The sequence below is a fragment of the Brassica napus genome, chromosome C7, assembly GCF_020379485.1.
Source record: "Brassica napus cultivar Da-Ae chromosome C7, Da-Ae, whole genome shotgun sequence".
NCBI lineage: Eukaryota > Viridiplantae > Streptophyta > Magnoliopsida > Brassicales > Brassicaceae > Brassica > Brassica napus.
This window is the reverse complement of record NC_063450.1, coordinates 7,196,570-7,220,361: the sequence shown is the minus strand read 5'-3', so window position 1 is coordinate 7,220,361 and position 23,792 is coordinate 7,196,570. Positions and strand designations below refer to the sequence as shown.

Here is a 23,792-nt window from a genome sequence, read left to right as displayed (position 1 = left end):
CAAAAAGTTCAATTTGTAACTAGGCCAGTCCGCCCACTAACACGTCCCGTCAGACCAATGTCTGAGGCTTCTCAACCCGTACCCTAATCTGACGTTGTGTTAGCTCGGACAAGCTAATATCAGAACAACAAGGCATTTGTACAAAACATTCGCTTTATTTATTTCATATAATACATGGTTCGCAACACAAAAAATATTATACAAGTGGTGGCATGCCAAGAAAGTGAAAGTACATACTTATAGTCTGAAACGCTTTAATCAAAAAGATGCAAATCTACACCAGCCAGCCTAGCCTCCCGCGACCTCTACAAGCTCGCTACTGGTTACCTGAAAACAAAAACGAGTGAGGAGTGAGTAATCTAGCATTACTCAGCGAGTTACAATCCCCAACTAACAAATGCAACCTCTCGCTATCCCACCCCAAACAATCTAAAGCGAGAGGTTCACCTAATAGCACAATTCAATAACATAAGCAATATCAGAAATATGCAGCGGTAAATGATAGCAAGATAACTAGCATAATGCTAATTACTAGCTCACACCAAACTCAACGTCGACTTAAACCATGATTTAACAACCCGAAACACGATATAATATATATAACAAACTCGGGCCCTGGTGACGTTAGGTTCCTCCTTCACTATCGGCAATATCCTATCTCCCTACCACAAAGGCCAGAAGAAGGAACTTTCAACCGACCGTAGTCCACTGTCTTTCGGGTCACCGCGTGACAGCCCACAATCCTTCGAGTCACTGCCACATTACACCATCGTGTAATCACTCAGCCATAGGCCATGACCCCGTCTATCTAAGTCTTCCCGATCCAGCGAATAAGGGGTTTCCTTGAACCCGCCGGGTACGAGGTCTGAAGGAACACTAACTCACCCCAATATGCCTAGCATTGTGGGTTACACAAATGCTATCGGCCAATATATGATTAATACTAAACCTAGTAAAAATAACACAAGGTTCCTAGTATTAATCGCTACACAATCAACACATTTCACCTCAAACATGCCTAGCATTGTGGGTTACACAAATGCTATATGGTCAATATATGATTAATACTAAACCTGGTAAAACTAACACAAGGTTCCTAGTATTAATCGCAAATTAACACAATCAATCGTATTCCAGAATCTAGCATAAAGACTAATTCCAGAATACCTAACTATCCACAACTTAGCGATATCATCTAAGTACTCCGCATTCGCTAACTAACCAATCAACCTAACCATTAGCATGCTACTACGATTCTCAAGCAATAACAAGCATGCCATCAACTCCATCAACATAACCTCAATTATTAACTAGTCAAACCGTTACTCAGTTAGACCCGGCCTCCTGCCATGATCCAACTTCCAAGTAACGGGACCCTGCATGAAAACAATTCAGCAATCAATTGATTATAACTCACTGTTTTTGGTTGACCGTGGCCTTGACCCCAACCCAACTTCTACGATCCGAATCCTTTATTGACCTTCTCAAGTAGACCCACGTACAGACTGGTCTTGAACTGGTATCCACTAGATCTGATCTCTCTTCACTTAAACAGAACCTTCTCCAGGTGCTGACTCAAAATCGGCAGAGTAACTTTTCTCGAAAACTGCCTAAATCGCTCGAAAACTATCGAAACTCGATCTTTCTTTCTTTGCTTTCTCTCTCACGTTTTGAAGTAGGTTTGATATGTTCTGGATGTGTTGAAATGAGAGGGAGTCGTGGTCTATTTATAGGATTCAGCAACCAATCAGAAATAAGCCGTGTGGCAGCCCGTGTGTTGCTTCGCATGGCTCCAGACGCATGCGCGGCGACACCTCGTGCTCCACATGGCTGGTTGCATGACCTGCTCACATGCAAAGTGACACCACGCCCTCTACCTATCTGGATGCATGACCTGGCTCCATGCAAGGAGACACCACGTCCTCCACATTTCTGGCCGCATGGCCTTGTCGCATATATCGCAACACCTCGTGCTTGGCCGATCCACCTCGTGCTCCACGTGTCTTCTTTCATGTACAGTTTGCATGTACTGCAGCACCTCATGCTTCCCTTGACACACACACTGTTAGGAGCTTGCCACCACGTCCTGAACACACACACATCAAGCCACCTCGAGCTTCTCGGTCCATTCGTCCGATTTCGGCCTTTCCGGTGAATTTTCGTCCCGCGATCAATCCCAAATATTTTTTTTAATGGGTTTCTACAGGCACAATCTGAATAATTGTAAGATAGATTATAAAGAACATTGAATAAATACATAAATACCATGAATCAAAAGAAATGGACAACGAGTTTTTGCATAGTCGAGACTTAGGAATCTCTTTCCTTAACTCAAAAAACGCCCCGTAGTGTGACGGTTGTATGGCGATTAGAGTCCCAGGATAAAACTACATCTTTCTTCTATTCACATCACTAGAATAAGAAGCCTAGCAAACATTTATTCTATATGTACACTCATTGAAAAATGAAAAATAAATAAAGAGAAGAAGTGGAAGAGATTGTTGTTGTTTTCTTTCCTCCTTAGTGGAATGAGAGGGGGCATTATATAGCTTAGGAAAAAGCCAAAAACGTTTTTGGTCTTAGTAGAGATAAATATTGCATTAATTTTTGGTATTAACCACAAATTAATCACAAAATTAAAGAGATTTTTTACCTTGGTGACAAAGACTAATTCTTAACAATAATTGATGACTTTTGACCAAGTTTTATTCTTTAGAAGACTTGTTAATTTTTCTAACCAAATTTTTATTTTTGTAGTGATCAATTACATAAAATAAAACTTTAATGTAAAAATATAGGTTGTTGGATCATGATCCATGTACCCGAACCATTATCTAAACCAAACTCAAGTCCGAGTTTACATTAACTCAACTTGGTGCGCGCGCTTGGTTTAGTATAAATTCACATTCTCTATAATTGTTTAAGGTTATCAACCTTGTTAGACTTCTCCACAATGTCTATTTTGTGCTATTAAAGCAACAATCATAAGACAAACATTTATCATTCAAAAAAACTTCAATTTTGAAATATGAATTAAATTTGAGTTCCAACAATCCCCTACATGAATAGAAATGATTCTAAACAAATAAAGAATCGATAAAAAGACTTTTGAGAGTACAATCGAAAAATCCACTGCAAATGAGTTGGTAGCATGTTTCAGCTTTGAACCAGTCATTGGCAATAGATATCGGGTTTACTCGACTAGAAGGTGACATGATGTCTTGAACCCCACGGACTTTGGTGTAAACCAAGACAATATCTATCGCTCAGTTTCATTTTCTCAGAGAACTAGGTTCTCTATTGTGTTCATTGTGGCTCTGAACTATTCCTGGTTTTCATGAGTGAACTTAGAGAATATAATCTTACACTCATTCTCCTAGAAACGACTCCATTTCACACTCATTAGGTGATTTACTATGAAAAGTATTGAGTAATAGTCGGCTTTAGAAGCTATGGAATCATTAAAAGCTAATGCTTATCCTTTTCACATTCGTTAGCACTTTTATTATCTTAGGGAACTGAGTAGAAACCGAAGTTTCACAGTGCTTTGGTAGATTAAGTTTGACTTAGTTTTCCCTTTGAACCTATTTCTGGGGATCTCCAATCATTTAGGTAGAGTTGCCACCAAACTTCCTCTTAAATCATAGGCATTACAACAATTCCTCTTGATAATTTTTTGATTTGATCTCGTGACACACCTTTATTAATCCAAGCATTATAGGTTGTCCAACTGGATATAATCCATTGGGATTAATCCGTTTGAGATAAATTATCAAATGGTTTTATGTCATCTTTTTAGAAGATACCAATAACCACTATACATAATATTTAGTGTTCGGCCACAAAAGAAATTTTTTATAACATCATTAATCTTTTACCAAGTTTTGAGACATTTAGTTCCTTTAGTTACTGAATGCTATGAACATATGTTTCAAATTTAATCTGTTTCACATAATGAACTTAGAAAATTGTAACGATGTGTTGTCACTATCAAGCATAAAGACAAATCCGTCTGTGGACTTTTAGTTTCTAGAATCGGATCACCGATCAATATAATTGTATCCTTTCAAGATTATTAGGTCTTGTTTACCATGATGTAATTATAAATTTTAGGATATCACAAGAAGCTCAACTCTTTAGTTATAATTTTACAGAGTTTACAACCTGAATTACTCATGTGGTGGCTTAGTATATGTACATAGTCCACCAAACTGAGTCTTACACAACTTTGTGAGGTGTTCTAGACTTTTTGTTGCGTTATAATTTATTTTGAATCTCACAAATATCATTTAGCATATGAGATTGAGACAAATGATTCCTACCAAATATTTTGTAATCAATATTACTAAAATCATATTTTGTAACCTCATGCCATAATTGTCAAACTTCCCACTAAAATATTTTTAGTTTGTTTAAGCAGATTTTTATGGTGTGATTTAAATATCAAATTATATCAGTGTAGAATACATTTGAAGTATATGTATTTGAAAATATGATCTTAGCAAATATTCATGTCATTTTTGGACTTAGCCTAAATCCATATAACATTTCACATCCATCACTAGGACTTTTATGTTTCGTAATATTTAATGTTCCAAACATTAGTATTACAGCTGTTCTTGGAGTCAAGAATTCAAACAATGTTTTTACCCAAAAACTTTGAATTACAAGCCCAACCTTGTACTTATTATCCAGCCACCAATTTTCAAATCTTGTTTTGAACATATGTTTACAACCCAAGGCTTTAAACCCGTTTAGTAAATATGTCATATACTATGTACGATTTTTCATAATGGATTCTATTTTACTATTGATGGTTTCCTTCCATGAAGGTGTATCATTTGTGAAATGATACTTGTGAAATTTCTTGGTTCATTCTCAAGAAAAGAACAGTTAGGAAATCTTTACAATAGACTTTTTCCTTACGAGCCTTTTGCTGCGTCTATGCTTAATTCCAAATGTGACCACTTCTCTTTGTTTATGAGTTTTTTCTAGATTTTTATCATTGTACATTCTCATTTTCTAAGAAAAGTGTATACATTTATTCCATGATTATATTAGCATGAATAACCGATTTATTTGATTTATAAATCAAAATCAAAAGGCACCAAAATTTTGGGTTTTTTTTAAAGGTGATATTGCGCTTTTTGCTATGCACCCCCACATTTTAAGATATTTATGTAAATGTATGCTACCTTTCCAAAGTTCATGTGGTCTCTCACCAATGAATATATGTGGTAAGACATGTTCCCTCCACATTTCATGAGATAACTCAAAATCATGCATATTTGCAGTCATCATTCATTAAGAGTTAATTTTTTTTCTTGTTTTTAAAGAAAAATCTACATCACTCTTAGGTACATCTTTAGTTTCAATATGGTCATGAGAATAAACATTACTCGTGCCACATAAAAATTGAGTTATATCCATCATTAATCCTATGCTTATTGCATTAGACATTAATGTGAAAAACTAATAAATATCAGAACTTGATATAACCATATGTGGCAAACCACTACCAAACTAAATTTGGTGTGTGACTCACTAGAGTCTAGCCATTATTATTTCTATCAAAATCAGTGTAACTAAATTGTGGACATTCAAATAAGAATCAGAATTCCAACACCTAACCATATATGGCAGACCATTCCCAAGATGGGCTGTCAACTCATCGTATTTGTTGTCATGTTATCTTTATTAGTCAATCTTTAAGATGAATCAGAAATATACATATATTTGATTCAGATTACTAATATGATAAGCATACCCAATATATATGTTCAAAAGACACATACGTTACATTAGTAAGTTATCCAACTTCAGATGCCCAATATCACATATTATACAATTTAATCAATGTGAATAAATTGCAATTCAAATTAGATTAAATCTCTAGAATTAATAAAATTTTAAGATAACTATTTTCCATGAATGCGAATTCTAGAAATTAAAACATTTTAATTCTCTAGAATAAATTGCTCAAATAATTTAGAAATTATTCTTAAATACACCACAAAGAAATTGGGAACAATGGGCAAATGCGAACTGGTCAAAGTTGTTATTAGCTAGAATAACGTTCAAAACCAATTAAACTCAGAATTAATAGGCCATTTAATACCAAGTCAAAGCATTAACATTTTTAACAAGTAACACTTTTTATAACACGTTCAGAACAAAACCAATTAAGAACTGATAACTTTTTATACCAAGTCAAAGCATTAATAATTTTAACACTTTTTAACTTTAATAGTTAAATGAGTCAATCCCAAAACAGTTACCACTTTTGTAGGAAAGCATTACTCGATCAAACTAATTAAAGCCTATTACAAAAGTCAGGGAGTATTTGATTTTTTAACGAGTTGAAACTTTGCTTATTTTAATTAATAAACATCAGAATCAAACAAGCAAACTAATCTTGACAACATTTTTTTTTCCAAATCAAACTCAACAACTTAAACAAATAATCATAGAAAACAAATTAATTACCACTGAAATTTTGTAGAGAAAAATAAACAAGTATCAGACCATGTAAGAAATTATATTCTATAATACCAACTAATACAAAATAGTAGAATAAATTGCAGAAGTTAAGAATAACATCACCGTGTATTTTCTGGTATTTTGTTGAACTGATTCAACCATATCTACATGATCACATCATATATAACCTGTTCTACAACCAAAAACAACTTCACAATTATCAGATCGGTTAGTGCATAAAAGCAATAAACGTATTTTGAGTTAAGATTGTAGGACCTTAATTTACAAAGGAGCACAATCTGAATAATTGTAAGATAAATTATAAAGAACATTGAATAAATACAGAAATACCATGAATCAAACGAAATGAAAAATGAGTTTTTGCAGAGTCGAGACTTAGGAATCTCTTTCCTTAACTCAAAAAATGTCCCATAGTGTGACGGTTGTATGGCGATTAGAGTCCCATGATAAAACTGCATCTTTCTTCTATTCACATCACTTGAATAAGAAGCCTAGCAAACATTTATTCTATGTGTACTCTCATTGAAAAAAGAAAAATAAATAAAGAGAAGAAGTGGAAGAGATTGTTGTTGTTTTCTTTCCTCTTTAGTGGAATGAGAAGGGGCATTATATAGCTTAGGAAAACGCCAAAAACGTTTTTGGTATTAGTGGAGATAAATATTGCATTAATTTTTGGTATTAATCACAAAATTAAAGAGATTTTTTACCTTGGTTACCAAGACTAATTCTTGTTACCAAGACTAATTCTTAACAAGAATTGATTATTTTTTACAAAGTTTTATTCTCTAAAAGACTTGTTTATTTTTCTAACCAAATTTTTATTTTTGCAGCGATCAATTACATAAAATAAAACTTTAATGTAAAAATATAGGTTGTTGGATCATGATCCATGTACCCGAACCATTATCTAAACCAAACTCAAATCCGAGTTTACATTAACTCAACTTGGTGCACGCACTTGGTTTAGTATAAATTCACATTCTCTATAATTGTCTAAGGTTATCAACCTTGTTAGACTTCTCCACAATGTCTATTTTGTGCTATTAAAGCAACAATCATAAGACAAACATTTCTCATTCAAACAAACTTCAATTTTAAAATATGTATTAAAATTGAGTTCTAACAGGTGTCAGATCCGGCTTCTCCACTTCGGGATCTCGCTAGAGGACGGCGAGATGGGAGAGGAGACTCCTCAGATCTGAATCTCCAGATTGTAGCAGAAGTCGCGTCTTCGTGGTCTCAGCTTTGTCAGTTCTGGTGGGTAAGCACGGCGAGTCAAGATTGGCCGGTGGAGGAGGTTTGTCCCGACAATCTCCACATCTCCGGCGAGGTCCACGAAAGGCTTCTATGGGTCGCGCTCCCCAACGTCTTGGTGTGGTTGCCGCTGGAGTGGTTTCAACAGACCGGGAGAGCTCGAGATACCCGCTGTTGAAGGCAGCGATCAGGAACTCCGGAGGAAACGGCGGCTCGATTTGAGGACGGTCCCGCCGCGTGGAATCTAGGGTTTTTGGTCGATACCGGTTTACTAGGTTGACTAGGTTTAGTTTTTTCGGTCCAATTATATTAATGTAACCTCTTAACCAATTCCCGGTTTGGGACGAATATTAATATAATATTTCTATTTAAAATAATAATAATAATACAATATTTTTATCATTGGTTTAATTTCTTCTTTTTGAGTAACCATTAAGGATAAACATGAATATATTATTTTAAACACGTTTTTATTTTATTTTTGGTTAATTGATTGATTATTATAGTTATATATAATTATATATTAATAAATCTAATTATTCATTAAGGGTAGTATCGATATTAACCGCTCCAAATTTTAACGTGAGAGCTTTGTTGCAAAAATTTAATTATACATTAATAAATCTAATTATTCATTAAGGGTAGTTACGATATTAACCGCTCCAACTTTTAACGTGAGAGCTTAGTTGCAAAAATTTACTTTGCAAATAATAGTATAGATATAATATAATTTAGATCATACAAATTAAAATATCAAATAATTAAAGTAGTTTTATATAATTTGGATAAAATTATTCGGGAAAATTAATTACTAACCATTTAAAAATTTAAAGCATTAAATATTTACGATCATAATTTTGGTTTATATATTATATTTTAGATATACTGTTATTTTAAAATAAATATAATCATTATTTTTAAGTATATAAATTATATTTTATATATTCATTTTTTGTTCAATTTCAAATTTTGGGTATAGAAAAATGAGAACCGTTTGAAAATTTACATATTCTAATCTGATTCAGTTCAGTTTGATTTTCCAAATTTAAAATAAAAAATTCAGCCATAGAAAAAATAAATGTTTTGTTTTGAATTGTATTGTATTGTATTTTTACACAAAGGCTTTGATTGGTATTTATTACCGCAATAAAGTGGAAAAGGAAGAAAATTAAATAGCGAAACTAGGAGTAAAGTTTTTCATTTGTCTAGAGTAGAGAAAAATATTACTCTACATTTGAACCTTTTTGGAGTAATTGAGCTGAAAGACAATTTTATTTGATTGGTAGAAAATGGAGTAATCAGCTGAAAAGAACATTTACTCTATAGTTTATTTACTCTATAGATGCTATTCAATCACACTCAAATTTTTTACTAGCAGGAAAAAGTTAAATATGCAAATAGTCATATATTAAACAATCAATGGTAAAAATAATTTATTTATCACAAGGATGTGGTCTGGTAGTTATAGCGGCTCGTAAAAATTCTAAAGATTGCAGGTTCAAAATCTTGTTGCTAGATCATCATTTTTGTGGCTAAGTTTTATGGGTATTTAATTTTTCTTGCGAGCAATCGGATCTGTCACGCATCATCGATGGATAAATATTTGAGGATATATCGGTTGGATCTTTGCTGTAGGATATCCCAGGCCAAACAATTTATTTGGCACTTTTCTCAAACATGTGAACGGTAAATAAAATAACGAAAAGAGATTTGCTAGATTTTTTTAAAATTTTAAAGAATGGATACATCGTGGGCACGTGAATGACCCAAAAAGCGATGTATAAAGACAAAGGCACAAAGCGATGTATAAAGAATGGATCCATCCACGTGTAACTTGACTGTAAAATGACCCAAAAAGCGATGTATAAAGACAAAGGCACAAAGCTAGAGATGACATGTGATCGTGTGGCGTGAATGTGAAATAGAAACCCATCGTGCAAATCTTATTCCAAGATTTTAAGATTTTTTATAGAACAATGGGAGAAAGAAGCCTCACCTCCTCTCTCTTAGGGCTTGAACGGATGATCCCAAGGTTGGAAAAAGGGTCTTGAGGAACACCAGAAAGATCAGCAATCCATTGGTAGGTGAGCAACAAGTAATGGGTAACCTTTCCTAGCATACGTAATGGCAACGCGTAGCGCTCCCATTGCCACTGTCTATGACCCCACATCCTTTTTAGCATGTGGGCTTAATTTTGATGCACTTCTACATAAAACTCAAGAGACTTATGTAGTTATGTACAGACTTTACAAATTACCATGTATTCTTTGTGTTTTGTGTTAATTTGTACAGTATCAATTTCTTTATAGATCATTAATCCTTTAATTACTTCAACTCAAATACGTCAAATATGTTCAACTCTTGAGTTCTTTATAGAAAAGTGATGGACAAGATAAATACATTTTATTTTATGACACATGTAATGAAACCAATTTTTAAATTTCTCCACATGCACTCATACTTTAGAAATTAATATACATACACACCCACACTTATACTAATCAAATTTTCCGTCTATAAATTTTTTATTGATGAAGCGACATATACAAATTAGAACATAGACATGAATACAAGTATAAACCCATAAAAAAAAAGAGTAATTCCAACCTATAAAAGCGGTATGTGTTGATTATGATCATTGATAATAGGAAAAATGATGGTCACCTACACTAAGTATATGCCATTACATTGTTAGACATCTAGACAATAATACTAATGTATCATTAGCAACACAAACTATATGCTTAACGTAAAAAATATGTTCAACTAATATGTGTTATGTAGTTAACACCATAATCACATTTTTTTGCTGAAAAATAAATCAAACATTTGTAATTCGATAACGCTGTATTAAAGACCGGCATTGTCCAAATAGGAAATCAACCACAACCAAATTAACCAATTAAAAAAATTTTGGTTAACCTGGATCCGGTCGGTTTTCTATTTGGAAAGAAGGGTATATTTCTAATATTGGATATTCATAGATGTAAAGAACACAGTGTATACACATATATGCCATGTTAAGCATACAGTTTGTGCGGTCAATGATACATTAATTTTGTCTAAATGTGTGATCAAGTGCTGGTCTATACTTCGTATTGCTGGCAATAATTTATTCCCTGATTTTACTAAACAAAGCTTTGATGTGAATCTTTCATATGACCACCATAAGGCTTTTCCGCAAAACTTGAACAAACGAAAAGAGGCTTTATAGCGGATATTCGAGAACCAAAACATGGCATCTTCCACAAAAAAAGAGACTCATCAAAAAGGTCGAGTAGTTAAAAAAAAAAAGGGTTGAGGAATCCAAGTTAACTTAATCCCAAAAGAGATCAGTCTAGCTAAACACATTTAAAACCGCCGGACAAACAAAAACCGCAACCAACCGTAGAGCTTCACAACATCATAAACAGATGTTAGCTTAAAACACTATGGAATAGAGAGCTAAAGGAGAAAAAAAGTCCAAACTAAAGCTCTATCCTCAGTTACAAAGATCTTTAACTGGGGAAAGGAAAACAGAGTCCAAAAGCTAAACCTAAACGAAACCGGAGAATCATCCCAGACTCGACGAAAAAATTATGGAAATCGTATTTCCCCTCGCATTTTCGAAGAATTTCTATTTCCAAAATATTCTGAAACGAGAAATTGATTTTGGAACGAGTTTTCATGCAACATAACAAATTACATTTGCAAAAAAAAAGAAAAAAATATATGAAACCAATGGGTTAGTCACTAATCATATCTCCCCAAAATTTAGTAAAGAAAAATGAAGAACGAACAAATAAAGAATCAAAAGTATTCAAATTGAAGCGAACCGAAGAATGAAAAAAAAAAGACAAATAAAAGAGAGAAGTTCTATATCATTTGTAAGCCAAAAATCATAATTGAAATTTTAAAGTTCTTCAACCTTTGATCTGCAAGTTACTCATCTAACCTTCAACCTGATCTTCATTGTTCTGCGCCCTGAGATTCAGCCAAGGATGCTGCAGGCATTGTTGAGCAGTAGGTCGTTTCTCTGGCTCAAAAGCAAGAATCGGACAAAGAAATTCCGCAAATTCGCGTGCTTCTGCTTCAGGCAGCTTGTACTTATCGGTCAGTAAACGGTCCAGTGGCCAATATTTCAACCTCCGGATCCTCTTTAGGTCCCCATGTCTGTCAAAGTAATCCTTTGATCTCGCACCTCCAGTGGCAATCTAATCAAAACATATGCATCAAAGAGACTGTAACCGAGCTATAAAGAGACTAAACTAAAGTGTTTTTTTTTCCAGGTACCTTCCGAGGTATTTTTCCTAAGAGTTCCATCATAAGAGCAAGGTGGTCCTAATGCCAAACAAGCGAAGAAGAATGCATATATTAACAAAAAAACAAAAGAATACTCTTAGGGATTTCTTGACAAAACCATCTTTACCTCGTCTTCTCCATAACCATTTCCATCTTTTGGAGCGAAAAGCATATCTCCTGTGGCAAGCTCAAAAGCGGTACAAGCAAAAGACCACATGTCAACAGAGAAAGAGTAGCCTGACTGAAGTATTACCTCAGGAGCTCTGTACTGTCTTGTCTGTATCTCTTCCGCAAACTTGTTATCAGCCCAACAAGCGTTCCCAAAGTCCACAACTTTGCATCTCATATCAATCCCATCTAAACTTCTGACGGTCTTTGTCGGTGTCTCACTTAAACCCACTATGGAAACTCTTCTTCCCGATATTTTAGCAACCGCTCTTCTTGCTCTCCTCTTCAACTTCTTCTCAATCAGATTCATGGTTGCTGCACCGTTTTGGTTTCCCTCGGGTTTTTCTAGTATCGGTGTGAGTCCAGATCTGATGGGATCCTTGGCAGCGTCAATGGTGGAACAAAGAAGAATGTTTTCGGGTTTTAAGTCGGAGTGGATCATACCGAGTTCACGGTGCAGATAATCCAGACCGGTCAGTATACATTTGCATATCTCCCGCACTTTATTCAACTCCATGGCTTTATACCGATTGTATTTAATCAAACGGAGCAAGCTATCGCCGAGAAACTCGAGCACCATGCATAAATGCTGCCCGTTGGGACCTGCGTGCTTGAAGTCATCGATTAGACGAACAACACATTTGGTGTTGGCAGGATCTCCATCAGCGGCAGCTTGAAGAAGTTCGATCTCGTGAAGTGCAGCTTGAGAAAAGTGTTGGGCGCTCTTCTGAATCTTCAAAGCAACATAATTCTGTAACAGACACAGACACAATTATTACACAAAATGTGAGTAGAAAAGAAGAAGAGAAAGGAGAAACAGTAACTAATGGAAACAACAGCCAAGAATGAAGATGCCTATGTCAAGAAGCTTGTAGAAGTTAATTTCAATTTTTATAAAAACTAGGGATTCTCTAATCTATAGACATGGACATGTATGCTCATATATTCTAAGCAAAACATCAGAATTATTTTCTGGAAATTAGAAAATATAAGAGAGTCAAAGTGTTTTCCTGTTTCAGGGAAGGTAAAGAACTCTCAAGATAGAGCTCAGAAGAGAAGAAAGTAAACTTATAGTTGATGAAACATTCATAAAGTCACGGTGACATTTAAAAAACGACGCCATTTAAAACGCATTTATATCCAATACGCAGCTCTAGGTAGTTTCTTCCTTAAACAAACTGCTATGGTTGGTTAACTACATAGTACAGTGTCAAAATCTATAACCATGACCCACAAATTCAAAACTTTGCCTTTTTTCTGAAAGAGAGATCACTTCACAAGAAGATGTTGAAAGAAGCCAAGATCTTGCACCAAAACAGATCAGAACCCAGATAAAAGGAATTCGAGTTAGACTAATGGTTACAAATATACGAAATCAAACTCTGCATTTAAGATCATGTTGGCATAACAAAGGAGAGAGATGCTTACAGAGGTGTGAGTATCATAGGCAAGCCAAACGGTGGAGAATTGGCCCCAACCAAGTTTTCTCTGAGCAATGTAACGGCCACCGGAAAACTGGTCTCCGATTCTAACGGCGTGATATCCACCTTTACGGTACGAATCGAAGCCCTCATCGTCTTCTTCTGATCCAGACGAGGATGAACACGACATATTTTCTCTTTCCCTGTTCGAATATTACCGTAAAGATCCGAGTTTTGTGCACTTTGTTTGTCAAAGTTTGGATCTTTGAATAAAAGAAAGAGAGAGAGAGGAACAGCACTTAGATTGCGTTGTGGCTTCAAAACGTAAGACTCGCTCCACCTTTTGCTCCTCCTGTCTTTTTTTATTTTATTGATTGGTGCTTCAAACATTTTCCCATTTTAACGTTGTCCAATTCTCCATTTTGCCCTCATGGTGCTGTAGTGTTTTGGCTCTGGTTTACAGACCAAACAGAACCGTGTTTGATCTCACTCTCTGCTTGAGTTTAGACCCTTCATTTATCATTGTTGCAGAAGCGCTATCAAGATCTCACGTTCGAGCCCAACAAGCATATAAAGTTGTGACTGCCTCTAGCTCTAAGTTTTGATTATGTCCTCCAATAAGGTGTCTATGTCTCTGTGGAACGCGGTTTTCTGGCTGAGACAATACATCAGTGAACTCCACATAGAAGAATCAGGGACAATACTCTTCTCCACCATTCGTGAGAAAGTCAACCAAGCCTTCTGCAAATCACCCTTCACGCACAATTCTCCTAGCAACGGATTGTAGCTTTCTCCATCAGGTACGCAACCTCTTTCAGCCATGTCTTCCACAAACCTGATGCCGTTCATGACTCTATCTTGCTTACAGAAACCAAGAACGACAGCATTGAATGTTGACGACTGAGGCAAATAGCCTCTGGTCACCATGTCGTTTATAAGCTCAAGTGTTTCTTCCATGTAGCCTTCTTGGCTGTACCTATGAACCAAGCAATGTGATACTACCACATTAGGCACTCCTCCTTCTCCGATCATTTGATCATACGCTGTCTTCACATCATCCACACTGCCTTTCTCACATAAATTTATCAACTTGAAGCTTCTGTCAACAGCCCTCGGAAACAGTTTCTCCATCTTCAGCAAGAACTCCAGAGCTTCCTCCCAACGGTTTTCTTTGTAAAAGCCATAGACAACACTATTGTAAGGATCAACTCTCGCCCCACGAACGTTCTCGCTTTCCTCCATAAGTTCCAATATCTTTAAACCATCGTTAACCCTCCCTCCTACTGATAGCCCTTTTACCAACGTGTTAAATGTAGCAAAGTTCCTTCTAACCGCATCCGTTTTCATATCGTTGAAAATGTCAAGAGCTGAATCCAACATTCCAGCTTCACAAAACCCATTAACCAACAGATTGTACGTTTCTACATTAGGCAAGTAACCCTTCCTCTCCATCTCTTCAAAGAAGCGCTGAGCAACTCTTACTTTCCCCACCGCACAGTACCCTTTTACCAAAGTGTTACAAGCTACAACATCTACTTTACTTCCTTTACTTTCCACTCTCTCTAAAACCTCGAGCGCCTCAAACACACGTCCTTCACTGCACAAAACTTCCATCACCTTAGTCACCGTGACAACATCAGGAAGAAACCCCAAACCAAAGCATTTCTCCAGCAACACCATTGACTGAACCAACTTCTGCTCGTTGCAGTAAGCAGATATCAAGATGTTGAAAGTCACATCATTCGGTTCCTTCATCTCACACATCAAACTCCGCGCTCTCCCAACTTTCCCGTTTTTGCAAAGTGCATGAAGCAAAGTGTTATAAATCACAGCGTTTGGAGCCACACCGCCGCGTGTCTTCATGATCTGAAGAAGCTTGAAACCATCGCCAATCCTGTTCGTCAAGCAAAGACCTTTCATCAAGATCCCGTATGTGTACTCATCACCTTGGATCCCACTAGCCATCATCTTCCTTCTGAAGAACTCTCTAGCTATGTCAATATCTTCTCTCACCAACACATGAAGAATCGAATTGAAAACTTTTACTGATGGTTTGGTCCCAAATCTCGAAACAAGATCGACGACATTGATCACACGTTTGGTTAGTTTAGCGCGGCCTAATCCTCGGACGATGGTTATGAAGATAGCGTCGTCTGGAAGGGAACCGATAGAGTTAGGCATTTCGTCGAGCAGTTGGTAGACGGTTTCGAAAAGGCGGAAAGAACAGAGCTTGTGGAAGAGAGCACGGTATGTGGAGTGAGAGTGGGTAAACCCAGGGAAAGTGGAGGCCCATTGGAAAGTTTGTAGAGCTCCTGAAGGTGATTTTTGGTCTAGGATGAGACGGACGATATGGTCCTCGCTAGGCACAGAAGAGGATGATGATGGTGGTGGAGAAGGTGAGCAGAGACAACGTAGTTGAAGCCGTATTCTTGTGGTCACTGCCACGTATCGAGAAGATGTCGAAAGATTTGAGATTCTCAGCATCAGGGAGAGGCACGAAACTGTCGCAACTTTCTTTCAAAAACATAAAAATAAGTCACAACTTAGGCTTGGACATTCTCTTTCTTTGTAGTAATCCTCGACTAGGATAACATGTCGAGTTTATTTGTATATATTATCGATAGTTTCTTTTATATATTTGATCATTTTATTTATATATATAAAATATTTTTTGTTGTTATTATATAATTTCTTTCCGATAGATCGGATCAATTTTTATTAAAAATAATGGAACAAACTATAATTAATACATCATGGGTTGATCGGATTGGACATTAAACAAATTATGACATAAAAACCTTATTTTTTCTATCAACACATTCTTGAAAAAAGTGAACAGTATTGTTTTCACAGTTGAATTATTTTGACTTTTATATTCCATATTGTTTTGAAAGCTTTCAAATCAACCATCGAATTGATACATATCATTTTAATGTTTTTAGTCGTATACTTAAGGAAAACTTACATTTTTGTAATTTAAAGTCGTTTTAAAAAATTCAAAATATAACATATAAGAAAAAATATAACATATAAGAAAAATATAACATATAAGGTGTCCTCATTTTTGTATTTTAAAGTCGTTTAAAAAACTATAAATAACATATAAGGTTTCCTCACTTTTGTAATTTAAAGTCATTTTAAAAAATTCAAAATATAACATATAAGAAAAAAATCTATTTTTTATTATATGGTTAATGTGATTTTTTATTTTTTTTAATACTATAAAATTAAACAAAATGAAGAAGGATGCAAAAATTGTTATCAAATCTTTATTATTCATAATCATTAATTGTCTTATATATGTAAATCGTATTAGGTAATTTCGTAGCTTTTATTTATGGAAATAATACACACTTCTTATATTTTAGGTTAATATATTGTTCTCTAGTGGACATTAAACAAATTATGACATAAAAACCTTATTTTTTCCCTCGAACACATTCTTGAAAAAGTGAACAGTATTGTTTTCACAGTTGAATTATTTTGACTTTTATCTTACATATGGTTTTGAAAGCTTTCATATCAACCATCGAACTGATACATGTCATTTTAATGTTTTTAGTCGTATACTTAAGGAAAACTTACATTTTTGTAATTTAAAATAGTTTTAAGAAATTCAAAATATAACATATAAGAAAAAATCTAACATATAAGAAAAATATAACATATAACGTGTCCTCATTTTTATATTTTTAAAGTCGTTTTAAAAAAAAATATAACATATAAGGTTTCCTCATTTTTGTAATTTAAAGTCATTTTAAAAAATTCAAAATATAATATATAAGAAAAAATCTAATTTTTTATTATATGGTTGATGTGATTGTTTATTTTTTTAATAATATAAATTTAAACAAAAATGAAGAAGGATGCAAAAATTGTTATCTAATCTTTATTATTCATAATCATTAATTGTCATATATATGTAAATCATATTAGGTAATTTTGTAGTTTTTATTTAATGAAAGAATACGCACTTTTTATATTTTAGGTTAATATAATATTCTCTAGTGGACATTAAACAAATTATGACATAAAAACCTTATTTTTTCCATCGAACACATTCTTGAAAAAAATGAACAGTATTGTTTCCACAGTTAAATTATTTTGACTTTTATCTTCCATATGGTTTTGAAAGCTTTCAAATCAACCATCGAATTGATGCATGTCATTTTAATGTTTTTAGTCGTATACTTAAGGAAAACTTACAATTTTGTAATTTAAAGTCGTTTTAAAATAATTCAAAATATAACATATAAGAAAATTCTAACATATAAGAAAAATAGAACATATAAGGTGTCCTCATTTGTGTATTTTAAAGTCGTTTAAAAAAAAATATATATAACATATAAGGTTTCCTCATTTTTGTAATTTAAAGTCATTTAAAAAAAAATTAAAATATAACATATAAGAAAAAATCTATTTTTTATTATATGGCTAATGTGATTGTTTAATTTTTTTTAATAATATAAATTTAAACAAAAATGAAGAAAGATGCAAAAATTGTTATTAAATCTTTATTATTCATAATCATTAATTGTCATATATATGTAAATCATATTAGGTAATGCTGTAGCTTTTATTTAAGGAAAGAATACACACTTCCTATATTTTAGGTTAATATAATGTTCTCTAGTGTTATATAATTATGGAATAATGTGACATTATTAGATTAAACTATACTTTATATTAGATGCTTTAGAATTCTTTGAAATAGAATTTAGAAGGCATTTAGAATGCCACCTAGGATTTGGGGTTTTTTTTAATTAATACAAAATTAAGGTTCTAATTTTTCAAATGCTTCTCAATTAATATATAGGGGATATTATTATTAACACACCATTTTCATAAATGTATTCTTATGAGATATATACATAGATTAGTGACGCATGTTGCAGTTAATTAAGCTGTGATTAAAACTGGACATTTTTATGTTAAATTTAATTTGATATGTTATTCCTTTCAATTTGGTCAAAAAAAAAAAGGATATCCGTAATTTTTAGAGCAAAACAAATACTAAAAATAAATATACTTTAAAACGAAGCAAATCACAAATATTAAAAAAAATTAGAGTTAGATATCCAATTTTCTCTAACTTTTATACAAACATATGTTTATTTATAATTAAATATAGAATTATAAATATAGAATTTTATATAATTCTTATTTTAATATATATATATATATATATTATAAAATTTCTTACAAAATATTAAATTAAGAAATGAATATAAAATCTTTAGAAAACAATAATTTTCTATTTTTTAATGTTTTATAACAAATTAAATAATTTAAAAAAATTATGACCATCTGAGAACCATCATCGGTATTTGACTAATAGACCCGGAGTCATCGATGGTGAATACAACTAAACGCAAAATTATTTTATCTATTTAGTAAATGCAAACTCTTCATAAAATTATGTGTTGGGACAAAAGAGTAGCCTTGAAACATAATGATAATATGATGATTTATGAATGTAAGATTGTAAGGCTCAGTTGGTATTCAAGGTTTGCAAATCCCATTTAGATTTATGCACCATTACAATTTATAAACTCATTTTAGTATTAGTAAAATAGTAGTTATGTAGCAATGAAGAGAGCTTCCCTGTACTGCAAATAAACAATTACAGGTACCATGGAAACTTCCCTCTTCAAGAAAAAACACTCCATTAAAAATAACCCTATTTACAGAAAAACACACACACAAAAACATTCACATAACCAAACCAAATCAATCAGTTCTGCTTCAGAATCTCAACTCTTATTTATCTTAAACCATTTGTTCTCTTAGATCTTTAACAACTTCCTCAACAAGATCAGACATGATCATACCTTCAACTTCTCTCCCCAACACAGTAGCTTCTTCACCAATCAAACCACTCCATGGACACCTCTCCAAGTCCCAACCAATGATCCCATCCAATGAACAAAAGGGTTTCTCAGGCTGAGAATATAAATACTCCGACATGATCCTCCAAACTGATTCCAGCAAATATTTACCTCGTATAGACGTTGGTTCAAACACGTACGAGTTCATAAGTTTCTTCCTGAAACCTGACTTTCTCACTGGTCCAAGCACCACCGTAAGTACCTCGTTCAGAAGATCAAACAGTATGTTGTGATTATCTTCAATATCCTCTTCGCCTTCTTGATTCTGATTGTTTCTCTTCTTGAGATTCTCTTTAGTTTCTTCAAGAACAGACTTGTTTATAGGCTTTGCAAATGGATCCCATCTAGACAAGGATCTATCTGTTGTCCCTTCATACAAACCAGAAGCCACAAGAAGATCTCTAACAAATGTCTTATCTGGATTTCCTAAGTCAACGGTAATCTCAATCTCTCGAGCAGTTTCTTCTTCCACAGGGGTCGGCACTTGTATATCTGAGTCAAGCTCATTTATCTGCCTTCTTAGTTCTGTGAATCAGCAGAAACAGAGAATAAGAAACACTTCCAAGAGTGTGTGAGCAGGGCCGGTCGGATAAAGCCAAATGAAACATTGGTTTATAGCCCCCAAATTTTTGAAGAAAATTACTTAAATATTAACACCCAAATTTGTATTAAAAAACAATTATTGAAATATTTATTAAATCGTCTACATTTAAGAAAAAAAAGAGAGGAGTCTTACCACTTAGATTGGAACTGATGTCTCTGAAGACTTGAGGCATACCATTCTCATCAGATACAGTCACATCGGGAGTCGAAACCTGGCTGAGATAATCGACATTTCGCCAAAACTCTTCTGGTGTACTGCTGCAGATTGATGCAGGGCTTGGAGGCACTTCTGTTGAATTCTCCTGAGAGAAAAGAAAAAACAGAACACAAAACTTGTCTCAGTTTAGATCATAAGGACACCTCGAAATGGTGACAGAAAAGTTCTTACATTTCGATCGTAAAAGCTGTTAAACCTCGAACCCGTCACGAAGTCTTTGATCGTTTCATCCTCAAAACTGTTGGATTCGATCATTGAACGTATCTTCTTACCAAAGATTCTTCCTCTCAGAGTTGATCTAAAGCTGGAAACTTTCTTCCTGAGGTTGAATCTTTCTTTCCTCCTAATTGGATCCACAACAACTGGTTCTGTTTCTTCTCCCTCTGTTATTACAGCCTCGTGCTTCCTCATGATCTGCGCCCCAGTCAAAACATGCCGATCCTCCAACAGAAGCTTACCAAACGATGTCCCTGAGACGGGAGCTGATAGTGATCTTTTGAGGTTTCTTGGTGATGAAGGCTCCTTCTTATGAACATTTCTTCTTGTGTCTTCTTCAATTTCATCAGTATATTTCTGTAAGCTCTCTGCGTCGGACACAGTAGGTCTCAAACGGCTACTGCTACTCATCTCTTTACTCAAAACATTGCGAACTCTCTCTGCTAGTAGTTTTCTTGTATCCTTACTAATAAAATCTTGAGGAGAGTCTGGTGCATTGCACTGAACCTCACTAGCGGCGTACGACCTCATCGATTCGGATCTCGGAAAAGGTCTTTCGCTGAAAGGTGTCTCGATGCCGCTTCCCCTCACTGATGAGCTTCTCTTGAGAGCAGCTCTTCCTTGAAGCTCACCTTTTAGCCTCTCCTTCACTTCCTCAAGAAACTCTTCGATGCTGCTTCCTTCCATGGTCGTCCCTGAAGAAGTAGTTAACGAGTCTTCGTAATCGTACACTCTCTGAAGACCAGGTCTTAAAACCACGATCTTAGTTGGACCGGTTCTGTCTGATTTCAAGTTGAAATCTCGACCGAAGCTTCTAGTTCTTGTGAAGAGCCTCTCTTTCTCCGCCGCCACGGAGCCGGAATCGATGATTCTTGAACACTCTTTAGACCTTTTATCAGCTTGCCATGCTTCGAACTCTCTTCTGAATCTTTGAAGCTCTTCTTCTTGAGGATGTTTTCTACGCACTGGTGGATTAATAATATCATTTCTCTCCACTACATTCACTGCCGATGAGGCTAATCTCCTCTCCTTTTTGTTTCTTTTCCCTCCTCCTTTCTCATGAGAGTGATCCACTTTAGCAGTCTGGCGAGGATTGATCCAAGCCGTTGATTTAGTTGACTCCAAAGGAAGTGCTTCCATTCCCATCAGCTTAGCTACAAGACTTGGGGAATTATGTTTATCGTTGGAACGTTTTGAGAGCTCTTCGATGATCTTCTTCTTCATTGATTCCTCGATGGGGTAACAGCTTCTCTCATACCATTCATCTTCCTCAAATCCATAACTCGGCTGTTAAATTAATATTAAAAAAAAAAAAAAAAAACTCATTTAGTAATTAATATATTCGATTTCTTAAAAAAATGATGGTCAAAACCTGTTATGACAAGGTTTTGCCGTGATTAAAAAGAAGAGAAAAAAGAGAAGTTCGGTTTAAATTACCGGTTTATCTTTGTCGTTATGGTAAGTGTGAAGATTGTCAACTTGAAGCTCAAAACTATTCCTAGGAGCTTCCAGATCTGCCAGAAAATAAAATATAAAGATGATTTGATTAATCGAATCTTCGAAATATGAACCAAGAAATCTAGATTTGAATTTTTTTCCTATGTAAATTTCACCTTCGTCACGGGTTTTGTGATGAGAGAAAACTCTCCGGGAGAAACTGTTGTTGTGGAAATCGAAGAGATGCAATAAGCCTCCCATTCTCCGGCGATCGGATCTCTCCGGTGAAAGAAAAGTTAATAGATGTAGAGAAAGTGAATACTTCCGATCTGATGAATCATATAAGGAATCCGACAAAAGAGAGTGAACTTCGGAATATTGATTGTCTTAAAAGAGAAGAAAGGATAAAACTTTATTACACAGAAAGTAGAAGAACAGAGCCAATTCTGGATTAGAAAAAGAAAAAAGACAGAGTCTGAAACAGGAACAGAACAGAATAGAACACAGGAGACGAGCTTTACGCAATGAATCGATCGAGAGGGGTAAAAACTATATTCAATGAGATTGTCTCTGGTGAATCAATGAAGCCTCGATAATAGAGAGAATGTGAGAGGATGAGAGAGAAGAAATGGGGGAACAGAGGGAAAGTCGTATTCAGACAGAGAGAGAGAGAGAGAGAGAGAAGGAAGACTAATGGTGTGTAGTAGGAAACTGACGAAACAGCGAGACGAAACACATCTAATCCAAAGTACGGAACTCCGGTCGCTTTCTCACTTTTGACAAGAAGAGAGAGAGAAAATGAAAAACGGAATTTTGCAGATGAGAGAGAGAGAGAAAGACGAAGCGTGGAGATTCAAAGATAAATCATAACAGAGTATGCTTTCTCTGGTACGTACGTGGTTTCTGTGAGCCGCACCAAAATTAAGTAATTATTAATTTTTATATGTTATTGAATAACCGTTATTATTCTCATTATTTTTTTTTTATAAACATTATGCATGGACATTTTACCTGGACCCGAAGATCAGGACCGGAACCGACTCAAAACTACAGGTTCGGGTTTGAGTTCGGTCCATGCTAAAGTACCCATTGGATCTTTTTTTCTTGACCTGCGGGTCTCGGTTCGGGTCCGGATCCTACCCGAGATCCGTTCGAGTACCTCGGGCAAAAATTGTATATATTAGGCATATTTGGGTGATTGGGTATTTTTGGTATTTTGGATTTTTTTAAGTTCCGGATTCAGGTTTTTCGGGTATAATTGTAGGTTTCGAGTAAAATTTTAGATTTTAAAAAAATATAATTCGGGTATTTGGGTAAAATTCGGGTATGTTTTGGGTTTTCGGGTCTGATTTTGGATAAATTTTGGGCACTTTCTGGTATTTTTGCGGTCTTTCGGGTATTTTTAGAGTTTTCGGGTCAGGTTCGGATATGCCCGAAAATTATGGATATTTTACGGATATTGAAATTATAGATCTGAACCGATCCGGACCCGACAAGACCGATCCGGAACCGACCCAAAAAATTATAAATACATATATGGGTCTAAATTTCTAGGACCCGAAAGATCTGGACCCGACAAGATCCGATCCGGACTTAATAAACATCTTATCATTGTTCTCATTATTGCGAACAGCAAAGAATATAATCACTAAAAATAATGTTACCAGAAATTAGTTTTCTGTTTTATTTTCTTTACGAAGGTTTTGAATAGTAGTTTGGGAGAATCGTTTTCGTGTATATACCATGTATATAGTACTTGTACATTCAAAGGGATATCTAAAACTAAGTAAACTTAGAAAAATCGAG

The 23,792-nt window shown here is 34.8% G+C and overlaps 3 protein-coding genes across 3 annotated transcripts; all 3 read right to left on the bottom strand.

Annotated features, from left to right (window-relative positions):
- Nucleotides 1–11,480: 11,480 nt before the first annotated feature.
- On the bottom strand, nucleotides 11,481–14,163 carry LOC106390212 (SRSF protein kinase 1). Its single transcript, XM_013830629.3, has 5 exons — nucleotides 13,925–14,163; nucleotides 13,633–13,828; nucleotides 12,164–12,955; nucleotides 12,028–12,075; nucleotides 11,481–11,948 (listed from the first exon to the last, which is right to left on the bottom strand). Exons 2-5 carry the CDS (start codon nucleotides 13,813–13,815, stop codon nucleotides 11,685–11,687), a joined length of 1,287 nt encoding a protein of 428 aa, XP_013686083.1. The 5' UTR covers nucleotides 13,816–13,828; nucleotides 13,925–14,163; the 3' UTR covers nucleotides 11,481–11,684.
- A 45-nt stretch (nucleotides 14,164–14,208) lies between these two features.
- Nucleotides 14,209–16,300, bottom strand: LOC106390211 (pentatricopeptide repeat-containing protein At2g17525, mitochondrial). The gene has a single exon (XM_013830627.3). The coding sequence runs from the start codon at nucleotides 16,107–16,109 to the stop codon at nucleotides 14,220–14,222; it is 1,890 nt and encodes a 629-aa protein (XP_013686081.1). The 5' UTR covers nucleotides 16,110–16,300; the 3' UTR covers nucleotides 14,209–14,219.
- A 2,820-nt stretch (nucleotides 16,301–19,120) lies between these two features.
- LOC125574802 lies at nucleotides 19,121–22,854 on the bottom strand. The gene is made up of 5 exons (XM_013836583.2): nucleotides 22,163–22,854; nucleotides 21,987–22,063; nucleotides 20,505–21,836; nucleotides 20,250–20,418; nucleotides 19,121–20,038 (listed from the first exon to the last, which is right to left on the bottom strand). The coding sequence occupies exons 1-5, from the start codon at nucleotides 22,245–22,247 to the stop codon at nucleotides 19,395–19,397; spliced, it is 2,307 nt and encodes a 768-aa protein (XP_013692037.1). The 5' UTR covers nucleotides 22,248–22,854; the 3' UTR covers nucleotides 19,121–19,394.
- Between the last annotated feature and the right edge of the window lie 938 nt (nucleotides 22,855–23,792).

Coding starts and splice junctions, on each gene's coding strand:
- LOC106390212 (XM_013830629.3), bottom strand. CDS start 13,815: ATGTCGTGTTCATCCTCGTCTGGATCAGAAGAAGACGATGAGGGCTTC. Junction 12,956..13,632: donor CCTATGATACTCACACCTCT/GTAAGCATCTCT, acceptor TGTCTGTTACAG/AATTATGTTGCTTTGAAGAT. Junction 11,949..12,027: donor TAGGAAAAATACCTCGGAAG/GTACCTGGAAAA, acceptor TGTTTTGATTAG/ATTGCCACTGGAGGTGCGAG.
- LOC106390211 (XM_013830627.3), bottom strand. CDS start 16,109: ATGCTGAGAATCTCAAATCTTTCGACATCTTCTCGATACGTGGCAGTG.
- LOC125574802 (XM_013836583.2), bottom strand. CDS start 22,247: ATGGGAGGCTTATTGCATCTCTTCGATTTCCACAACAACAGTTTCTCC. Junction 21,837..21,986: donor ATAACGACAAAGATAAACCG/GTAATTTAAACC, acceptor TTAATTTAACAG/CCGAGTTATGGATTTGAGGA. Junction 20,419..20,504: donor ACAGCTTTTACGATCGAAAT/GTAAGAACTTTT, acceptor CTTTTCTCTCAG/GAGAATTCAACAGAAGTGCC.